General features: G+C 35.0%; 1 protein-coding gene across 1 annotated transcript in view; it reads left to right on the plus strand.

The window, feature by feature from the left end:
• The first annotated feature begins 215 nt into the window (after positions 1-215).
• Positions 216-21,886, plus strand: part of SLC36A4 (solute carrier family 36 member 4) — a 31,521-nt gene continuing 9,850 nt past the window's right edge. The window contains exons 1-8 of the mRNA XM_065881766.1: positions 216-337; positions 1,528-1,618; positions 3,068-3,156; positions 4,182-4,277; positions 6,337-6,421; positions 11,497-11,724; positions 13,666-13,764; positions 16,779-16,948. Coding sequence (XP_065737838.1) covers positions 216-337; positions 1,528-1,618; positions 3,068-3,156; positions 4,182-4,277; positions 6,337-6,421; positions 11,497-11,724; positions 13,666-13,764; positions 16,779-16,948 — 980 coding nt within the window. The remainder of the gene's footprint in view (positions 338-1,527; positions 1,619-3,067; positions 3,157-4,181; positions 4,278-6,336; positions 6,422-11,496; positions 11,725-13,665; positions 13,765-16,778; positions 16,949-21,886) is intronic.

Raw genomic sequence — 21,886 nt, forward strand, 5'->3', positions numbered from 1 at the left:
TTTCACTTTGCACTGCTTAGTCCAAACCAAATATCCAGCAAATGAGTCTAGTTGTTTCTTTCTAAATACGGTAGAACTCAAAAGTATTAATGTGAATTAGGGTGGAAATAGTAAAGATGCGTACAAATGGCATGTCCTACTATTAAAACTGTTATTTATACCAGCTTTAAGCCAAGTTTTAAAATGGTAGTGAAGCACTTTTTCTTTTTAAAGATATGGATATAATGAGACCCTTAATAAATGAGCAAAACTTTGATGGGACATCAGATGAAGAACATGAGCAAGAGCTCCTGCCTGTTCAGAAGCGTTACCAGCTTGATGGTCAAGAGGGTATTTCGTAAGTGTTAAGGTTAAATGTCATTTTCTCTTTTCACTCAGTGTATATTTTTGTAATCATCTTCTATGGGCCAGGCACTTAAGTAGATACTACAGAAGACACAAAGATGAATAAGATACGGTTCTCACCCTCAAGGCGTTTATAGTCTATTTGGGAAAGAAGAAATACATCTAAATTACAGAGCCGTGTGTAGGAATTACTAAAATGATGATATGTATCAAATGCTATGGATCTTGAAAGAAGGGAGATCAGATTGAGAGGAAGAGAAATTTTAAGAGAAGGGGCTTCTGAAATGGTTAGGAGTTAGACCATGGGAAGTAGGTAGTAAACGCTTCTTTATGTTGAGTCAATGGTATGAAACAAAGTCATGGTCCCAGGGAAGCAGTAGAACATTTATTAAACTTTTTTTGTTATTTTGTCATCATTAATAGATTTAAATAAGGTGTTATTCTAATAGTGATTTAACAGTTAAGCAAAGTAACATTTTAATTGATCAAAAAAGAATAAAGTAAAAAAAAATTTTTGTTTCATAAGTTAAAAATTTGTGCTATCCTTCCTAGTTTAATTTGTTTTTTCTTGGTCAAGAGACCTCCTTCAAATGCCTCTTGGAAACTTTTCTTAGGTGAAATCCCTTGGGAGTTCATGTTGTCTGAAAGTTAATTAGCTCTTACCTGATGACACACATCTTACCTGATGATACATCATCTTACCTGATGATACACATAGTTTTAGAAATTGTGTGGTTTTTTTCTTTTAATTAACTTCCTCTGAGGTTGATAATCATAGATCAGCTATGTTTAATAACATGATTACATAGATAGTGCAACAAATTGCTGTTTTACCAGCTTAGCTGTATATAGTCTTCAACATTGTTCTGAATATCATAGCAGCAAAGAATCTTATGAGAAAATTACCTTTTCTTTATTACTTTAATAAATACAAAAATACTTTCACTTAAATAACTCATTTAATCTCCATAGTAACCCTCTGTATTCCACTTTTAAGTAGCAAAGATAGGACTTGAACCAAATATAACTTTTGGCTCATTCAACTTCTGGTTGAATGGAAATGTTAATTTGATTCCTTGCCTAGATTAATTTTTAGTTCCCTTCTAATGCTAAAACCATGGTCATGTGATTTTAATAGCTTTTGTTCTAAAATGTTTAAATCTTACAACTTTTACTTTTCAGATTTGTACAAACTCTTATGCATCTTCTTAAGGGAAATATTGGAACTGGTCTTTTAGGACTTCCACTGGCAATAAAAAATGCAGGCATAGTGGTAAGACTCATCTTTGTAATCTCTAGTTAAAATACAGTTATCAGTCTTAATTTACAGCAAAAATTACAAGTTAACATCTGACCTAGTCAAATATAACCTGGTCAGGTGACAACTAGATAATCATTTAGCTGTTGCTGATAAAATTATGTGAACTGTGATAATAATATCTAAAAATGAGAGTTAATTTACTCTTTTCATTTCTACTTAATTACTTATTTATAATATTTGACAGAAAGATCCTAAATCACTATTTGATTTTTCCAGGTATGGTTATATCTTATTATTCTTTTGGATTTTCAGGAATTTAAGTAATATGTTCATATCAACAAACATTTATAGAGTATTTGTATTGGTGAAATTTTATAGTTTTTTAGATTCCAAATATGTAGTTTTCAGACTTAAAGAATAATAGTTAAGAAAAGGAATAACAATATCTTTTTTTGTTGTTTGTTTTTGTTTTTTTTGCGGTACGTGGGCCTCTCACTGCTGTGGCCTCTCCCGTTGTGGAGCACAGGCTCCGGACGTGCAGGCTCAGCGGCCATGGCTTATGGGCCCAGCCGCTCTGCGGCACGTGAGATCTTCTCGGACCGGGGCACGAACTCAAGTCCCCTGCATTGGCAGGTGGACTCTCAACCACTGCGCCACCAGGGAAGCCCCTAGGAATAACAATATCTTTTGAAAACAAATATTCATAGTTTTGTTAGGACCAATTATTGTAATTATAGAGAATCCTGATAGGGGAGAATTCACTTATGAGGTAGTGAAATTATATTTAACTTTTTTTAACTGACCAGTTTTCTTAACAACAGTTGTAACTATCATCTTTCTCTGCATTGGACTTTGTCCACCCTAATTTAGAGAAACTTTAAAATTTCTGATTATAAAAATAAACTTTGGCAACATTTTGTCTGTCTCTCAATAATCAGGCATCATTTTAATTTTAGTAAATAAATACTTGAAAATTTTTATGTACCACTTTTTCAAATAATTATTTTCTAGGCACAGTTTCTCACACATAATTCTCAACAAGCAATCTATGGAAGAAGTAGATTGCCCACAATGCCAGATGATGCAGTGCTTTGTAGTCATTTAGATAATGATTCATAGTTGCGTATACTTATAATGGTGAGACACTGAGAGTCACAGATTTGCCATCCGATGTTAAGTATGATGTTGTATTCTGTTCTACTTTGTGGCATACCTATACTCTACGTTCATAGCTTTGGACAGCCAAGTCGATAAGATGGAATCGTATGTGGTTGTCTTAAATATTACTAAATTCTTTCTGTATCAGGTTCACTAATTTCCCTTATGCAAATGACTCTCTAATCATTTTGTCTAACATATTTACTCACTGCAAATTAGTAGTCTGTTGTCTCATTGTTTGTAAGGTAACTTGATTTTTATTAAACTGAAATATTTAAATATTATAAAATGTTTCCCTCACAGCTTGGACCAATCAGCCTTGTGTTTATAGGAATTATTTCTGTTCACTGTATGCACATTTTGGTACGTTGCAGTCACTTTCTATGTCAGAGGTAAATGTGGATTTGTCAAGTCTATTTAATTTATTTTAAATCTATATATTTATTTAAAGTATCAGATAGTCTTATATTTCTACTGTGCTTTGCAACTAGAAGTTGTATTTCCTATAATCTGTTACATAGACAAGTCTAGGATAATGAATATGGAAGAACGTAGGATGTCATATAATTGCAATCTAGTCAGAATATATATACTTCTTTTAAAAGAAGTGAAATAGAATGGTTTCTTTTATTTAGTGTAAGTGAAAAAAATCAGGGAAGTTATATGAGGAAAGTGGAGGCAGCAGGGCTACTTTTAGTTAAAGAATAATGGTCTTTAATTTGTTAGTAATTTCATTTTGGGTGTAATGCCTTTGCTGCTCTTTGCTGATATGTGGGTTGGTAGATAGTCAATGAAACAATATTTTGTTTTCTTTATTTTTGCATCATAAAATGATTCTATTGGATAGTGAACCAACTTTTTAAAAAAACGAATATTGTCTATTCTGATAAACTAACATTCTAATCTTAACTCTTTTTTGTTGTTGCTAAATGTTCTTAAAACTTCGGGCACGTCATTTATGATCTTTAAATAACAATATATACTTAAAAAAAATAGGAGAGACAACATGGCTATTTTGATGATTAAATAGGGTAGTTTGTGTAACAATATATTATAAAGCCCTGTAAAGATGTATTAAATAATGCTGTTCTAAGAATGGAATAATTTAAGCATGAACAGTGTAGTTGATATTTTTAGATAATTGAAACATTTAAATCAGTGAAACACAAATACTACGTTATATGAATTCAACAAAAACATACACTTTAACAGTGGATAAAAACTAATATACCGGTAAGAAGGGTATATAAAAATTTTTAATTTCATGAGATAACTTTAGAAGTATGCAGATCTCAAAATTTCGAAAACTCCTCTGTCAGTGTATAGCCGATTTATCTGATGTTCTTTTCAAGAAATGGATTTATGGACCAGTTAAAAAATTTTCTTTTTCATATGCATGTATGTCATTAAATTTCAGGTTTAAAAGGTCAACATTAGGGTATAGTGACACTGTGAGTTTTGCTATGGAAGTAAGTCCTTGGAGTTGTCTGCAGAAGCAAACAGCATGGGGACGGTAAGTACTTGCTATGTTATTAGTAATTATTTTAAGTATTAATAATATTTAAACTTACACTAATTTTAAGTATTCTAACCTGGCAAGATACATTAACAAAAGTGTGATAAAGTTGGGAGGAAACAATATTTAGAGTTAGACAGACTTGGATTCAAATCTCAACTCTACCATCTTACAAATTTATGACCTGGGTCAAAGTATTTTTATTTTGTTTTAGTTTTTCACTATCAAATGAGTAATCCTGTGAAGTATTATTATGGTAGTCTAAATAAAATGATATTTTTAAAGCACCTAGCTAACCTCTGGTATAATCATGATCAATAATTAAGTAAAGGAAAAAGAGCAAGAGAAATGTTGCTGTCTCTATTTCAAATAAAATTGTGGTGTTTAGCTACATGTTCTTAAGACATCCGAAGTATGTATTTTAGCATAATCTTGTTTTTATTTTTGTATTGTTTAAATGTAACTTTATTATTGGTGGACATGGCTAATCAAAATCAGGTAAATACAGGACTGGAAAATAAGCACAGGCAATTCACAACATGCTGACTATGGTACAAATGATACATGCGGTGGAAATTAAAAGAAGGGAAAGAACAGTGTTAGTAGAGTAGTTTATGGTTCAATATGGCCTTTCTGGGGATTTTCAGGGTGTTAGATGTGTTTATGAGCTGCTCAGAGTTCACAGCCTGATATGCTGTGTAGGAGAAGGAAGAAAACAGAGCCTAATGCCCTAGGGATTTGCCCCCAGAACACTGTCTTCTTCCTCCTTTGCCCCCAGTCTATAGGCAACTTTGTCTATTTTTTTCTATCAAAAAGAATGGCTTTCAGATAGAAGTGGCTGGAATGATTGTTGGTAAGGATACTAAAATCAAAGGTGGATGAAGAGATCTTAAGGGAATACCTTGTATGTAATTCATCAGTGAGAGGAAACTTGAATTCATTTCAAGGTACCAAGATTACTAACTAAATGAGATCCCTGAAGAACCATAGAGAACTAGAGAGTTATGGCAAGAATGAAGATGGGCACGGGCGCTTCAAGTTTCAGATGGGAGGAGGAGGGTCTGTAGATTTTTTAGACTAGGTTGCTTGACAGCTTGACATTAATGGTCAAACAAGAGACTATAACGAATTAGTAAGTGCAAGCTCTTGTGTCACTAATTGTTCCCAGAACAATAGGGAAAGGTATGGGCTGTATACTAATAACATGTAGGCCGACTTTTGATTATAATAATACCCAAATAAAGCTCATTTGACCGGTGATTCCCCTTTCCTACTCCCATATGCTATTTTATGTAGCTGGAATTTTTTAGAGTACCTAAAAAAATATGGACAGAGCTAAGCTCCTGGAGAGGTCTCTGGTGGAATGACTTAGGGCCATGCCCCCAGTCCTCTCCTATTCCTGTGCTTATTAGGGATTTGGACAGTAGGGAATATGTTCATCCTGTTTGCTGGGAAATACACTGGGTTGATCTGAAAAAGATCTTGAGAAGTAGGAGAGATGGGCTTAAAGTAACTGGTGAAATGTTCTCATGAAATCATTTTATAGACAGATACTCTTTTTTTTTTTTTTTTTTCTTTTTTGCGGTACGTGGGCCTCTCCCTGTTGTGGCCTCTCCCGTTGCGGAGCACAGGCTCCGGACGTGCAGGCTCAGCGGCCATGGCTCATGGGCCCAGCCGCTCAGCGGCATGTGGGATCTTCCCGGAGCGGGGCACGAACCCGCGTCCCCTGCATCGGCAGGCGGACTCTCAACCACTGCGCCACCAGGGAAGCCCTAGACAGATACTCTTAAACTGTTGAATTTCAGAAGGAAATGATGGGAAAATATGGGCTTTTAACTTATGTAACATATTTTTGCTTAATAATAATTCTAGTGATATACAGATCATAAATATGTGCTCTTTGTAGAAAATAAATGCTTTAAGCCTATTTCTTATTGTAATGAAGTAGAAAGAATAAATACTATTATGAAATGTTTTAAAATAGTTAAAAAGAGAAAAAATACATCAACATCTTAGCAGCTCTTATTAATACTTATTTGTGGGTATCTCTTTTCAGGAGTGTGGTTGATTTTTTTCTGGTGATAACACAGCTGGGATTCTGTAGTGTTTATATTGTCTTCTTAGCTGAAAATGTGAAACAAGTAAGTATTTTTCTCCAGTTTTTGAAACCATTTTCTTCTGATGCCGTGGTTATGGCATCATATTTCCTCTGAGTAAGCTGTGGTTGAATATGAAAATGTGTTTCTTTCATAAATCATGTATCTTTCTAGATTTTCCTTTAGTCGTTTTTTTTTGCAAATTGGATTCTGCTATAATTGAATTTTACGTTTCTTGCTATTATATCAATAATGCTTGTTCTTTCAGATCAAAACAGGCATAATTTACTGATTCTTGGCTATTTGGAATTTAGATCTCAAAAGCAGATACACACATGTTTGGTAACATATTTTTTACATTGATATTTTATAAAAAAGTATGTAAGGCATTAGCCAGCAGACTAAAAAATGAAGTTAAAAAGTGGGCATTATTAAAATCTCATAATTATTGCCATTGTCTAAAAAGATACTGTGTCCAGAAATGTACAGTGTTCTGTAGTTCTCTCCATATTATAAAGGTTTTTTTTAAGAGTGGTTTGCAGTCTTGGTAGAGACTGTCAATTAGAACAAACATGCAAAGCACTGAAATAAAAAAGCTCCCCTATCAGAATAATGCCAAAGCACATTTCTTTATGTGCTTTAACTGGTAGTTGGCCTATTATTCCTACTTCACCCTCTGCTCTTCTTTATTTTAATCAGTAACATTTATTAGTATACACAAGTGCATGGTGCAGTAGTAGGCATTATATATAGTAATATGTAGAACTTCTCGTAAGTATTTTAATGCAGAATATGTGTTCTAAAGAATCTATATGTATGTATCTAAGTATATATTTGACTCATTTTTCTAAGTTATAAACTGATTCATTTTATATTTAGACCAAGATTTGGCAACATTTTTTATAAAGGGCCATAATAAGTATTTTCTGTTTTGCAGGCCATATGATCTCTGTCTCAACTCAGCCATAGACAGCAATACATTAGATATGGCTATATTCCAATAAAATTTTATTTGCAAAAATAGGTGGTAGAATGGGTTTGGTCTGCAGGCCAAAGTTTAATAAAGCCACCAGGTTAGCTTTTTAATGTTGGAAAGGGTCACTGAGTCTTTCTCTTATAAATAAGAGAGTTGATGGTTTTATCAGCACGGCTCATTATAGATGATGTGCCTTTGAGTTTACAAGTATTTAGTTCCACAAGTCCCATATTTTTAGGGCTGCTAACTCAGTTAAGAGGCTGTTTATTGGCAAGATAGACATACCATCTTAGCAGTCATTTACATAGAATACAGTGGAAATGGTGCCTTTCTAGGATGGTGCAGCATGGTAGTACTATATCTTTTCTGTCATCTCCTAAGAGAGCTACCAACAAGCTTGATTTAAAGTTATAAACAATGCTAATAATGCCTTATAATCTTATATTTATAAGCTATGATATATATCCTTTAATTTTTTACAACTACTCTGTAATATAAGTTCTATGCTCATTTTATGAATGAGGAAACCTAGTCTCACAAAGCATGAGCAGTGTCCCTTAGGTCATGTGAATTGGGCAGAAACTTAGGTGCCTGACATAGCTGCCACATAGTATATTAATTGTTCATCACTGGACAGGACATTGTCTGATTTTAGTTGTGTGTATGTGTATGTGTGTGACATGGACTGTGTTAAGTACATAAAATAAATATAAGCTTAGGATTGGTGACTTTCTCCTATGAAATGATATCAGATGCTTCCAAAGTTGAATGGAAGAATTTAACTCATTTGCACATATCCTAAGAAGACCAGGTAGAAAAAGTGACTCTCTGGAAGGTAAAGAGAAGCTTGCTGTAGATAGATGAAAGATCTTTTGAGGCATGAAGAGCAACATGGAAAAAGACATTCAGTCAGACTTGAGACTTGAAAAGCTGATTTCACAACGCTGAGCACCTCACCTCTTCAGAGCAGACAGATGGTCATTGAAACAGCATCATCAGAGATTTTCCCTCTCTGCAGAGGTGTTCTCACACTTGATAGCAATTTCCAATAAAGGACACATGGTTTGATTAAACCTTACTAATTGCTACTACTTTTACAGTTAAAATTTGTAAGATTTTTACCTCCTTAATCTACATAAAATTAAAGGTTCAGTATTTCATCGAATCAAAGAATTAAGAGTTTAGTTCGCATACAAACGTGTACATCTCCTGCTTTGTAACTGTCACATGGCTGTTCTTCATCCCATTAAGCCACTGTGGACAATCGACAGGGGGAAAAGAACTGTGGAGCTTCCAGTGATTCTAGTCCGTGGTGGTTATAGTAGCTCCTCTCTGTTCTCACTCTAAGATACTCAAGAAAATGTCAGGTAGACAAAATAGTGTATACGGGCATGAAGAGTTGGGAAGGGATTTTACATTCAGAGGAAAAAAAATGTTGTGATACCAAAGACCATGGACTTTAGAGTCAGAAGATCTGAATTCAAATCCGTGCTCTCAGTTTTAACTCACACATTGGGTAAGACCCTCTTGTCCCTCGTCAAGCCTCGGTTTCCTTATTTGTAAAATGGGAACGGTAGCAGAATCTCCCCATGTTCCTCATAAATTTATTGTGAGGCTCAGCTGACAAAAGGTTTGCAAAAGCCTTTATAAAATGCATTATGCATTTTATATGCAGTATGCAAATGTAGCGTATTGTGTCTTTAATTCTACATTTTAGCTTTGCTGAAGAACATAATCTGCCTTTGGAATTTTAACCATTAAATTACTGAATTGAAAAGTTAATAAATAGTAGAATTTAGTAAATTTGAGATCTCAATGGAAACAACTGAATTTAGTAATTTTATTTTATAATATTTATTTCAGTGTTTTGCATTTTGGTAAACATGTGAGATCATAGGAAGTCCTATTAGATAGCCAGTCTCTGTCTCTAGAGGGCACCAAAGGATTCAAATGTTTACCTGAATCTTGCTCTGGGTATGTATCTACATTTTTATTTTACTTTATTTTTTAATCTTGAGAATTTTTATAATCATCTTTCTGCCAAAGAATACTAATTATTATGAGAGATTTGTGGTAGAATTGATTTCAAATTCCCAAGCACCTAATGACTCAAACAGTCCTTTCTAAAATTGGTTATATAACTGCTTTTCTCTTACCTGGTATCCTTGTTAGAGCTTAACTTTGATCATTATCTAATCTGATTATTGGACGTACTTCTTTGTTACAGAAGTATTTGGCTGTAAATAATTTGATTACAGAGGAAATTGGGTCAACAAATAAAATACATTCTTAAAAGCCAAGTAATGTGAATTATCAAATTTGCTTCTATTTCAAATTATAGAAAATAAAATTAAAAGTTTTAATGGACAATTACAATATAAATGAGAGCTATGCATTTCTTAAATGGTACATGGTGTAACCTGAGAGTTTGTTAGTCCTGTGTGAGTTATAAATTGCCAATATAACTTAAAACTAGTAGATATATTCCCTGCAGTTTAAGATGATATGTACATTTGTAGTGACACTAAACATTGCTTATTGTGGATAAGTGTAAAATTAAACACTTAAATTATTATTCATATCAGGATTTTGTTCTGTACTTCTGACTTTTTGGCCTTTTGTTACTGTATTTAAGGGGAGAGAGAGAGAGATGTCAAGGTGGAGGCCAGGTGGCTACTTGGGCAGGGCCCCTCTTTAAGGATTGCAGCATTTTGGTCAGGTAAACATGTACCTGTCACAAGCTAGATTCTGGGATCTCAGGCCTGGGTTTGAATCCTAGAACCAGGACTTACTGGCTTGATATTATATAGGGTATTTTTTTTTTTTTTTACACTCCCTAAACCTCAGTTTCCTCAGCTATAAATTGATATTAATACTACCACCCACCTCAGAGTGTTGTTTTGAGGGTTAAATGAGATGTTGTATAACATTTAGTTCAGTACTTGACACATAGAAAGTACTCAGAAAATACTTGCTGTTATTACTATAGGGTCTGGTTCTTAAGAATTTATGTATCCAGAGACTTGATAAGTCTTTGCGTTCCATTGTGTTCAAAGGAGGGTACAGTATTTGGGGCAAATAGATTTTCACTGGAATTTATATTATAGTTTGATCTGCCTGTGCTGTGAGTTTTTAAGATTATTTTTAAAGTCCTCTATAATTTCATTTCTATTTTTGTAAGTTGGATTATGTGATTAATTGAATCAAGGACAATTTTTTTTTTTTTTTGCGGTACGCGGGCCTCTCACTGCTGTGGCCTCTCCCGTTGCGGAGCACAGGCTCCGGACGCGCAGGCCCAGCGGCCACGGCCCACGGGCCCAGCCGCTCCGCAGCATGTGGAGTCCTCCCGGACCGGGGCACGAACCCACGTCCCCTGCATCGGCAGGCGGACTCCCAACCACTGCGCCACCAGGGAAGCCCAAGGACAATTTTTAATAAATGGAGCCTATAATCATTGAATCTCTTTTGAAAGTTGAATATAGTTTTATAGACGTGGCCGAATAAATTCTGAGGCAAAGTTGATTTATCTTGTAGAAGTTTTTTGCTCTAATAAAAATTTATTTAGCGTCTAGCATGCATGAAGATAGTTGATTTTTAACAAATATTTATTGACAGTGATGATCATTCATCAGCAGTTGCTTTATAAAATACCTTTAAAGTTAGGCTCTGATTTCTAAATTTAATTTTGAGTACTGTACATTTCTAAGAGGTACTTAGAGATTGTTTCTTACTTTGAAAAAAGTATGTTAGTAGAATACCCAGTGGCCATTCTGGACAAGCATGCGTCCACTTTTGATTATCTCAGAAGCATGTTGAGCCTTTCTAGGCATCATGAACATCACAGTCACCAAGCTTCACAATAAATTAGTAAATCCATCCTCATAATTTTCTAGGGAACTTTCTTTTCACAGTATGATAAAGTTATTTTGCAAAGAAGATTATCCCATTTTAATTATCCTTAAATTTGATATATATATTTCTAAGACACTAGAGTATCTTAAAACTGTGTATTTTATTTATTGTAAATGAATTTATCATAGAGTGTATATAGATCATAATTTTCTTCATATTTCTCCTTTATTATTATAAGTTGATGGAAGTTTTTTTCCCCCCTCTTCCTTATTCTCCTGGTAATCCTGTATAGGTTCATGAAGGTTTCCTGGAGAGTAAAGTGTTTGTTTTGAATAGTACCAATTCATCAGATCCATGTGAGAGAAGAACTATTGACCTAAGGATATATATGCTTTGCTTTCTTCCATTTCTGATTCTTTTGGTCTTCATTCGCGAGCTCAAGAATCTATTTGTGCTTTCATTCCTTGCCAACGTTTCCATGGCTGTGAGTCTTGTGATAATTTATCAGTACATTGTTAGGGTAAGTATAACGTGTTTTTAACCGTGTCATATGTTTCTTAACAAGTAAATATTTTTCACTTTGGAGGTAAAAGTAATGATAAGTAGAGACTGTACTTCAATATGTGTCACACAGGAGATAATCAGGGAACTCTGGTTTCCTTCTCGGGGATACTGCTTAGTTGAAAAAGCAGTATATGACATAGAGGTTGAAAGCATAGGCTTTGTAGTCAGATCTGGTTTTGAATCCTGGTAAGTATGTTTCTGGGCTGTATGATGTTGCTTCAGAAGGTAGTAATACCTGACTTACTAGAGTTGTGAGATTTAGGATCGTGCCTTAGTGCACTGCCTAACATGAAGCAAAGAACTGATTAGCGTTTTGTTTATTCCTTTAAGATTTAAACCAATCGCAAGAGACGGGAGTATAGACGTGATTTTATAATTTTCTTTCACTTCTGAACCTTTATTTGCTGCCACCACTTCAGCTCACTGCCACTACACTAGGCTGTAACCTCTTCATCTGATGTATGCAATAACCTCAACTCATTTCCTTGTCAGCAGTCTGGAGATTCTTAGCCCAGTTTCCTTAAAATATTCTATTGATGGGATTCAGGGGATCTGCAAATCCCTTAAAATCATTTATAAGATTTAGGGTTTCTGTATGTATATATGCATTTTTCTCCTGAGCAACTGTATAGCTTTCATCCCTCATAGGAGCCAATGACTCAAAAAAGGTGGAGAATCCTATTTTTTCCTGATACAGTCCATTTTATACATTGCTGCCAAAGCAGTTGTCCTAAAATCTCCATTAGCAATTCATTACAAATTCTCTTATGATGGATCTATGTTTCCTTTTTGCCCCATCTTAATTCCAAAGCCTGTAGACTCTTTGTTATAGCATGTGAGAGTGAAAGGGGACAGGCAGGAAGATCTCACAAGGCTTTCTGGAGTTCCTGACCCCTTGGCTGGACATGTAGGAGTTAGTGGAGCAGAAAAGGAGGCTCCTTAGGTAGAGGGAACCATGTGAGCCTTGAAGTACAGTTTAGCGTTATCCAATAATCCAAACATTTTAATAATCTTTTCATTTTGACCCTAGCTTATATTTCACCATTATATCACACAGTTCTACCTATGCTTCAGATCTTCTAAATCTATTCCCCAAATTTTCCCTGTGCTGTCACACTTCAGTTTCTTTGTTCATCCTCTTTCATTGGCCTTGAATTCCACTTCTAGTCAGGTAAAGGCAGAGAACACAGGCTGGTGAGGAGACTTGGGCTAGCTGGAAGAAGTGGCCAGTGTGGACCCAGGGATCTTGAACAAGATGCGCAGTCTGTGAGCTTCCAGATAATGAGAGTTAGAAGAAGGCTATATGAGTCAGGACTAAGAAATCAAAGCCAGAGTCAAGGCATAGGCACAAGTAATAAGGGTAATGGCAACTGTCAGGTCAAAGAGTAAGATGCTGAAACCACGAGGAGACCTGTTCTAGAGAACAGCACAGCGTTATTGAGATAGAAAGCCAAAGTCAGGAAATCTTAGAGACCAAAAGAGCAATGAAAGTAGAGTGGGGAATAAATTTCATTGGACACCGTCAGAAGTGGTTGATAACTGACTATATGGCTCTCAGCTTAGACGTTGAATATGCTTATGTATTTCCTGTTGTGGTAGGAGCCATACCCAGTGAGAACAGCCTGGGACTTACAGGTGGAAACAGGTAATCAGGAGCATTTAGCTCAGATGGAATGTATGGGCTTGAGGGAAACAATTGCTTTTGGCAGTGAAATCCTAACAGCTTGGCTACGTTTAACATAGGATGCTTAAAGTTTTTATTGAAAGAGTTATTCACATTTATAATACACGTTTGCTGCTGTGAAGCTCAGAAGTACATGATTTCGCTCTTCCATTTTTAATTCTTTCAAGTAAGTAAAGATGTAACTTAATGACATCTTATTTTTTCTTTCTCCAGAATATGCCAGATCCCCACAACCTTCCAGTAGTGGCTGGCTGGAAAAAATACCCTCTCTTTTTTGGTACTGCTGTATTTGCTTTTGAAGGCATAGGAGTGGTAAGGATTTAGTCTTTATTACTATTTTTTAAAATCTTAAGTTAACACAAGGACTTATTTACATTTAAAAATGCCTGTTTTTCTTTTGTTTCTATTATTTTATTCCTAGAAAACAATTTGCATTTTGATATGATAGACTTGAATTATAGTTTACTTCTTCTACTTACCAAGACTTTTATCTTAGATGTATCACTTTTTCTTAATCTGTAAAATGAGAACATTCGAATAGATGATTTTTTAACATTTTATCTTGGAAAGTTTCAAACCTATACAAAACTTAGAGAATAGTGTGATGAACGCCTGTGTAAGCATCACCCAGCTTCAAACACCATTAACTTATGGCTAATTTTGTTTGATCTGTATTCTGCCTACTCTAGCAAGTCTAGGTTATATTCAGACAAATCCCAAGCATCATATTTTATAGACTAGATGATTTTAAATGAATTGAAATTGTTACAGAGTTACTATTGCATAAGAAGAGTCAAATATAAATTCTCTTCTTAGATTTATACGTATCATACTTGTTTTGAGAAATGATGTTATCATAAAGCTAATACCAAGAGATACAAACATCCTGAGAATTCTGAGATCCTAAATATTTCCATTAAAGATGCTTCCAGTTCATTTCAAGCCTAGAATATGTAGATTTGGGGAAAGTTGAATATTGCTGTTTACTCCACAGCTTATGTTTCGTAGCCTGATGGTTTGGTATGGGAGCAAAACCACTCATAAACATCTATTTATATGAACCGCAGACAAAACAGAACTAAAAGACAATTTTATGCCATTTTACTTGGGTTTCTGCTCTCTCTGAATTCTCCTTTATAGAATCCTCACTAATTCTTACAGCTCCACTTATCTGTGTTGCAGACATAAGTGTAGATTTTCATTTCTGCTTTAACTAGTAAGCTCTAGTTAACTGTTGGACATTTCCAGTTAAGTGTTGTTCCTCTGACATCTCAAATTCAACAACTCCGAAGTCTGACAGATAGCCTTTTTTTTTTTAATCTAAAACCAGTTTCACTTTCTCATTTCTCTATTTATTTTAGTTTTACTTCCAGTCACTCAAGCTTGAAATGTTGGAGTATTTCTTTTCACTGTGTCCCTGGTTTCCCCATTCCAGTCAGTAATTAAGACATGTTGAGTCTTCTTTTCATATTTCCCCAAATCTACTCCATAAAGGAGATTATGTATAAAACACTTAATGCTGTTTGAGGGAGCCTCTGTAAATGTTCATTTCCTTCTCTTCCTCCTTTTCTAGCTGCATTGACACCGTTCTTGACTTTAGCTTCTTATTTCAGGTCTGGATTATCTCCGGAACATACAAATTGTTCACTGTTCTGTTTTCTGTTAATCACTTAAAATTTCCACGTAGACCTGCCTAACGCACCTGAAAAGTGGAGATGAAATTAGTTATTATCTCATGAGGTTATTGTAAATACGATGTGATGTATTACATGCAAAGCTTTTGAAAAATACCTAGCACATTGTAAGCACTCAGTAAATACTTGTTATTATTATTACTTAGTGTTTTACTGCATGGTCAAATTGTATGGCCAAAATCTCCAAATATTTGCCTAAATAATTAACCTTTCAGTTAGCCTTTTTTCCTTTAAAGGTTTTTTTTCCCCATAATGAAAATATTCATCTTATTAAATTGATGGACATTAGATACAGATGGGTAGATATAGGAACAGTTATAGACATGTATATACATGGGTTAGTGTACATACATATATTTCCTAACTCTGTCTGCTGAGAGAACTGGAAGCAGTGGCACCCAGTAGCAATGAGCACACTCAGCGCCCAGATCTTGAGTTCTAAATACAGTTCTCCAACAAAGGAACCAAAGTTCTTTGGAGAAATAGCTGATCATAGGGCTGAAGCAAGGAAATTCAGTATGGGCCTGGAGCATCTTGTAGTGCCAGAAAGTATGGAAGTGCTCAAAAAACAAAAGAATGGATGCATGTCAAAGGGACACAGGACCCAACCTGATAGAATTCATGATGACCAAAGATGGAACGATATGAGCAACAAAATAAATAATAGTGTTTGGGATTCATACTCAGAGTATAAAACAAATATACATGAATCCATACTTATACAAATAAATGATTAAATAAATAAATACATAGGGCAGATTTTCAAATAACTTATGTAGATACCCCCCCTCCAGGAGCTCTAATTTTATCCCCTCTATCTGTAGTGACTTACTTCCAATGAATAGAGTATGATGAGGCAGGAGGAAAAATCTCTACAGGCAGAGAAACCTGGCAAACACTGTCTTGCCCAAGTGATCAAAATTAACTTCATCAGTGATAAATCACGTTGATAGCATGGGTGATGAGAAGGGCACTGCACCTCTGTGGTATCCTTTTCTGAAACCTATTTTCCCAGTCTAGTCATGAAGAAAACATCAGACAAACCCAAATAGAGCGACAGTGTACCAAATACCTAACCAATGCTCCTCAAACCTGTCAAGGTAATGTATAATAAGGAAGGACTGAGAAACTGCCACAGACCAGAGGAGATTAAGGAGACAGGACAGCAAAATGCAATGTGCTGTCCTGGATGGGACCCTGGAGCAGAAAAAGGATGTTAGTGGGAAAACTAGTGAAATGCAAATAAAGTTTGGAGTTTAATAGTAATGTACCAATATTGGTTCTTAGTTGTAACACAGGTACTTAGGTAGTGTGAAATGTTAACAATAGCGGAAACTGGTCAGGAATATATGGGAGTCTTCTGTTTATCTCTGCATCTTTTCTGTAAATCTAAAATTATTCCAGAGTAAGAAGTTTATTTTAAAAAACCTGACAGATAGTTTTGCCTACTAAGAGCTGATTTCAAATCTTTTTATTTTAAGAATAAAAAAATCTGTAGTGTGAAAAAATATATAACACGTAGAAAAATACATCAACAATTATGTTTGCATATAAACTATAGAAAGATTAATTTGTGTGTACATATAAGACGGGATATTAGATTGTTTTAAATTATTTGCATTCTCTTCTTAGGTCCTTCCACTGGAAAACCAAATGAAAGAATCAAAACGCTTCACCCAAGCATTGAATATTGGCATGGGAATTGTTACAACTCTGTATGTAACGTTAGCTACCTTAGGATATATGTGTTTCCGTGATGAAATCAGAGGCAGCATAACTTTAAATCTTCCCCAAGATGTGTGGTAGGTAGACAAGAGTTTGTTAACCTAGTTTGTGTATTTTGTAGTATAATTTACCAATGTTTCATGATAAAGGTGTATTCTTGGTTTTATGATTTAAACATTTAAAATCTTTACTGTGATTTCTTTATTTGTGTAATCTAAATTTTTTTCATAATCTTCAGAAGAGATCACCTGCGATTTTACATATTCTTGTGGGATTTTTTAAAAGATTCAGAATTATAGGGTATTCCAAATTTGAGTAACATATAAGAGTAAAACATGACTTTTATTTATTTTTATTTTTTGGATTTTTCGAATTTTATTTATTTTTTTATACAGCAGGTTCTGATTAGTTATCCATTTTATACATATCAGTGTATACATGTCAATCCCAATCTCCCAGTTCATCACACCACCACCACTCCCTCCGCTGCTTTCCCCCCTTGGTGTCCATACAAAGCATGAATCTTTTAATATAGACTCACCTTATTGAAAAAATTTAATACTTATCCTTGCTGTCAAAAATACAACACTCTGGGTTCCTGATTAAATAATACAACCCATCACTCATGGCCCTCACTGTTTTACTGGTCACCTTTAACACTGTATGTGCCCCAAGTCCCTTCTGAACACAATTAAGCCACATTGTACAGTTGACCCTCAAACAACATGGGTTTGAACTGCGTGGGTCCACTTATACGTGGATTTTTTTCAATTAACATATTAGAAAAAAATTTTTAATTATTTTTTATTGGAATATAGTTGCTTTACAATGTTATGTTAGTTTCTACTGTACAGCAAAATGAATCAGCTGTACATATACATATATCCCCTCTGTTTTGGATTTCCTTCCCATTTAGGTCACCACAGTGCACTAAGTAGAGTTCCCTGTGCTATACAGTATGTACTCATTAGTTGTCTATTTTATACATAGTATCAATAGTGTATATGTGTCAATCCCAATCTCCCAATTCCTCCCATTCCTCCTTCCCCCTTGGTATCCATACATTTGTCCTCTATGTCTGTGTCTCTATTTCTGCTTTGCAAATAAGATCATCTATACCATTTTTCTAGATTCCATATATATGCGTTAATATACGATATTTGTTTTTCTCTTTCTGACTTAACTTCACTCTGTATGACACTTTCTAGGTCCATCCATGTCTCTACAAATGACCCAATTTCATTCCTTTTTATGGCTGAGTAATATTCCATTGTATATATGTATCACATCTTCTTTATCCATTCCTCTGTTGATGGACATTTAGGTTGCTGCCATGTCCTGGCTATTGTAAATAGTGCTGCTGTGAACATTGGGGTGCATGTGTCTTTTTGAATTATGGTTTTCTCTGAGTATATGCCCAGTAGTGAGATTGCTGGATCATATGATAGTTCTATTTTTAGTTTTTTAAGGAACCTCCATACTGTTCTCCATAGTGGCTGTATCAATTTATATTCCCACCAACAGTGCAAGAGGGTTCCCTACGCCACACCCTCTCCAGCATTTATTGTTTGTAGATTTTTTGATGATGGCCATTCTGACCAGTGTGAAGTGATACCTCATTGTAGTTTTGATTTGCATTTCTCTGATAATTAGTGATGTGGAGCATCTTTTCATGTGTTTGTTGGCCATCTGTATACCTTCTGTGGAGAAATGTCTATTTAGGTCTTCTGCCTATTTTTTGATTTGGTTGTCTCTTTTTTTGGTATTGAGCTACATGAGCAGATTGTATATTTTGGAGATTAATCCTTTGTCAGTTGCTTCATTTGCAAATATTTTCTACCATTCTGAGGGTTGTCTTTTTGTCTTCTTTATGGTTTTCTTTTTGTTTTTATTTTCATTACTCTAGGAGGTGGGAAAACTGGACAGCTACATGTAAAAGAACGAAATTAGAACACTCCCTAACACCATACACAAAAATAAACTCAAAATGGATTAAAGACCTTAATGTAAGGCCAGACACTATAAAACTCTTAGAGGAAAGCACAGGTAGAACACTCTGACATAAATTGCAGCAAGATGTTTTTGACCCACCTCCTTGAAAAAATTGTTGAGATTTGCAACAATTTGAAAAAACTCAGAAACTACATAGTCTAGAAATATCAAAAAAATTTAAAAGGTATGTCTTAAATCTATAAAATATATGTAGCTATACATATAACATACAAAATATGCGTTAATTGACTGTTTATGTTATCAGTAAGGCTTCCAGTCAACAGTAGGCTATTAGTAGTTAATTTTGGGGGGAATCAAAAGTTATATGCGAATTTTCAACTGTGTGGGTTGGCACCCCTCACCTCTATGTTGGTCAAGAGTCAACTGTAAGTAAATAGTATTAATATTCATATTAATATTATATACATCTTAATATTTTCTTTAATATTAGAACCATATTCTGCTAAATGAAGCAGTATACAGGGTTTTTTCTTCTTCCAGAGACTGGTCTTTGGAGATATAAAAAAGATATTGGCAGTCATTACAATGCAGACTTGCTACCTTATTTATGAAATGGAAGGAAACTCCTTAGTTTTGATAAATGCAAAGAATAAATGCTGATTTAATTAAAATCACACCACTCCCTTAGCTGCTTGGGTAGAAGTCTGTGAAACTTTAAGTTTAAATAGTACATATTTTGTAAAATAGATAACTAGTGGGAAGCAGCCGCATAGCACAGGGAGATCAGCACAGTGCTTTGTGACCGCCTAGAGGGGTGGGATAGGGAGGGTGGGAGGGAGATGCAAGGGGGTATACGTACATGGGGATATATGTATAGCTGATTCACTTTGTTATAAAGCAGAAACTAACACACCATTGTAAAGCAATTATACTCCAATAAAGATGTTAAGAAAAAATACAGCATTGTTTCCCATTAAAAAAAAATAAATAAAATAAATAGTATGTATTTTGGCTGGCTTCCTAATGAGAGTTTGACTGCTATTCAGTAATCATTTGAATCCTGGACCTTCACTGGAGTCCAGAATGTTGTTAGAACAAAGGTATGTAGGGAACTATTTATGACAGAGAGAAAGTACCTAGAATAGTTTCCAGGTTGCACAAGAGGCATACATGCAGTGTGTTTATTTATTTATTTTTAATTGTAGTTTTACTTTAGCTATGACATATTTACAAAGGTATTTCAAGATGGAACATGTTTTAATGTCATACATTTGTTTCAAGCTGGAGACATGACTACAAACAAGATATACGGTTGTTCAGCATTTATTTCATTAACCTATTTTATAGTTGATTATGTAATTTTGTTTCCTTCAAATGTGCTTCTTTTTTTTGTAACAGTTTAATGTGGAGTAGAAACTTAAACAGCTTAATATAAGAGAATCAAGGCTAAAAATTATGGTAGCTTAGTTCCTCTTTCAAAGACAATATAATGTCTAGAAAATAGGATGGTATTTTTCTCCACTTGGAATAATATTTAGACTAAATCCTGAAAACAAATTTATAAATAAATTTGACAAGTACTTTTAATGTCAACTATAAAATGTAGGTGGGGAAACAATCTCAGAATTCGTCCCTACTCTTACTCACGAAAGTATTTAAAGAAAGTCTTAAGGGCGAAGGTGAGAGTGCATGCATGTCAAGTTGAGATGTTCCTGTCCGCAGGGAATTAAGAACATGGTGAAGGAGCAGTGGGCAAGGCTGTGGAGGGAGTGCTTTTGGTATTCACAACTAAATCCTGAGCGAGTTATACTGTCCCTGCAGTAGCTTTAATTAATCCTTCCCTTTTTCTGCATCCCCTTCTCACCTCTTGCCTTATCCCTAATTGCTGTGGCTCCCCAGTTAGAACGGAACTAGTCGCAAGCCTTGATTAAAAAGGGACTATCAGATCATAGTTTCTATTCAAGAAAGCCTAGCTAGACACCTGCTTTTTTATTTTGAAGAGGAGAGCCTTGTATCCTAAGAAACAAAAATCTGGAAAAAACAGGAAAGCAAGTCAAGATACTCTCCTTTAGAGAACTTGTAACACCTTCTCATTGTGTATATATGCCTTCTGTGGCCTATAGTCTTATTTCTTTATGGTCTTCAGCTGGGACAGTTAAATAAAATACTAGCCATGGCTGAGGGATACTGGAGAGGAGATGCTTGTCTGTTATAGTGATAATCTTCCAAAATGAGAAGTTTGGACTAGAACAGTCATGGGGTTATATCTAATGTTCCTTTCTTGAAATGCTATGTATGAGTCTCTTCTCCCCGCAACCCACCCGTGCTTCAGGCAATAGGCCTAGCAATTTAGAGAATATACAGTGTACTCTTTGTTGGCTGGGCATGAAATCCAATGACTGTCACAAGAGCCTAGGGAACTCATAGCTGCTAGCTATGGGAAGCTGTAAAGGGCTTTTGATGCCACATTGACTTAAAGTCTCAGAGTTCATACGGGGTATTTCTACAAGAAAAGATTGAATTAGAAAGCAGCCCCAGAATAAAGCAAGTATGGATTAGAGAGGCTCCAAGTTATTATTATTTATTACCCTCAATCTTAGTGAGGCATCATTTTTTAAAACTAGTTACGAATACTATTGTTCAATATATTGCATTTAGCTTTTGAAGTAAAGGGTGTATTTTAAAGATGATAATGAAGTAAATTCACAATTCTGAGCTAGAACATTAGCACCTTGAGGGCAGGAGCCCTGCATCTTCTGGGTTTGTGATGCATCTCCACAATCTAGCGCATTACTCAGCATTTAAGAGGCACTTAGTAAACGTTTGTTAAATAGTATTCTAGGCATAAAAGCATTTCTCTTGTTACTACTAGTCTTAGTTGAATGATGTTTTAGCAGAGGTTTTCCAAGATTTCCACTAAAGTAACCCAAGTAGCAGACACACTTCCACTAACAGATATCAAGGATATTAGGTTTTCATATAGACAAACACTGAGAAGCAGTTAGGTGACTTCTGCTGCCTCACACGTGGCATTCTTCGTGAAGCACACAATGGATAGGGGA

Source organism: Phocoena phocoena, chromosome 8, assembly GCF_963924675.1.
Source record: "Phocoena phocoena chromosome 8, mPhoPho1.1, whole genome shotgun sequence".
NCBI classification, from domain to species: Eukaryota; Metazoa; Chordata; class Mammalia; order Artiodactyla; family Phocoenidae; genus Phocoena; species Phocoena phocoena.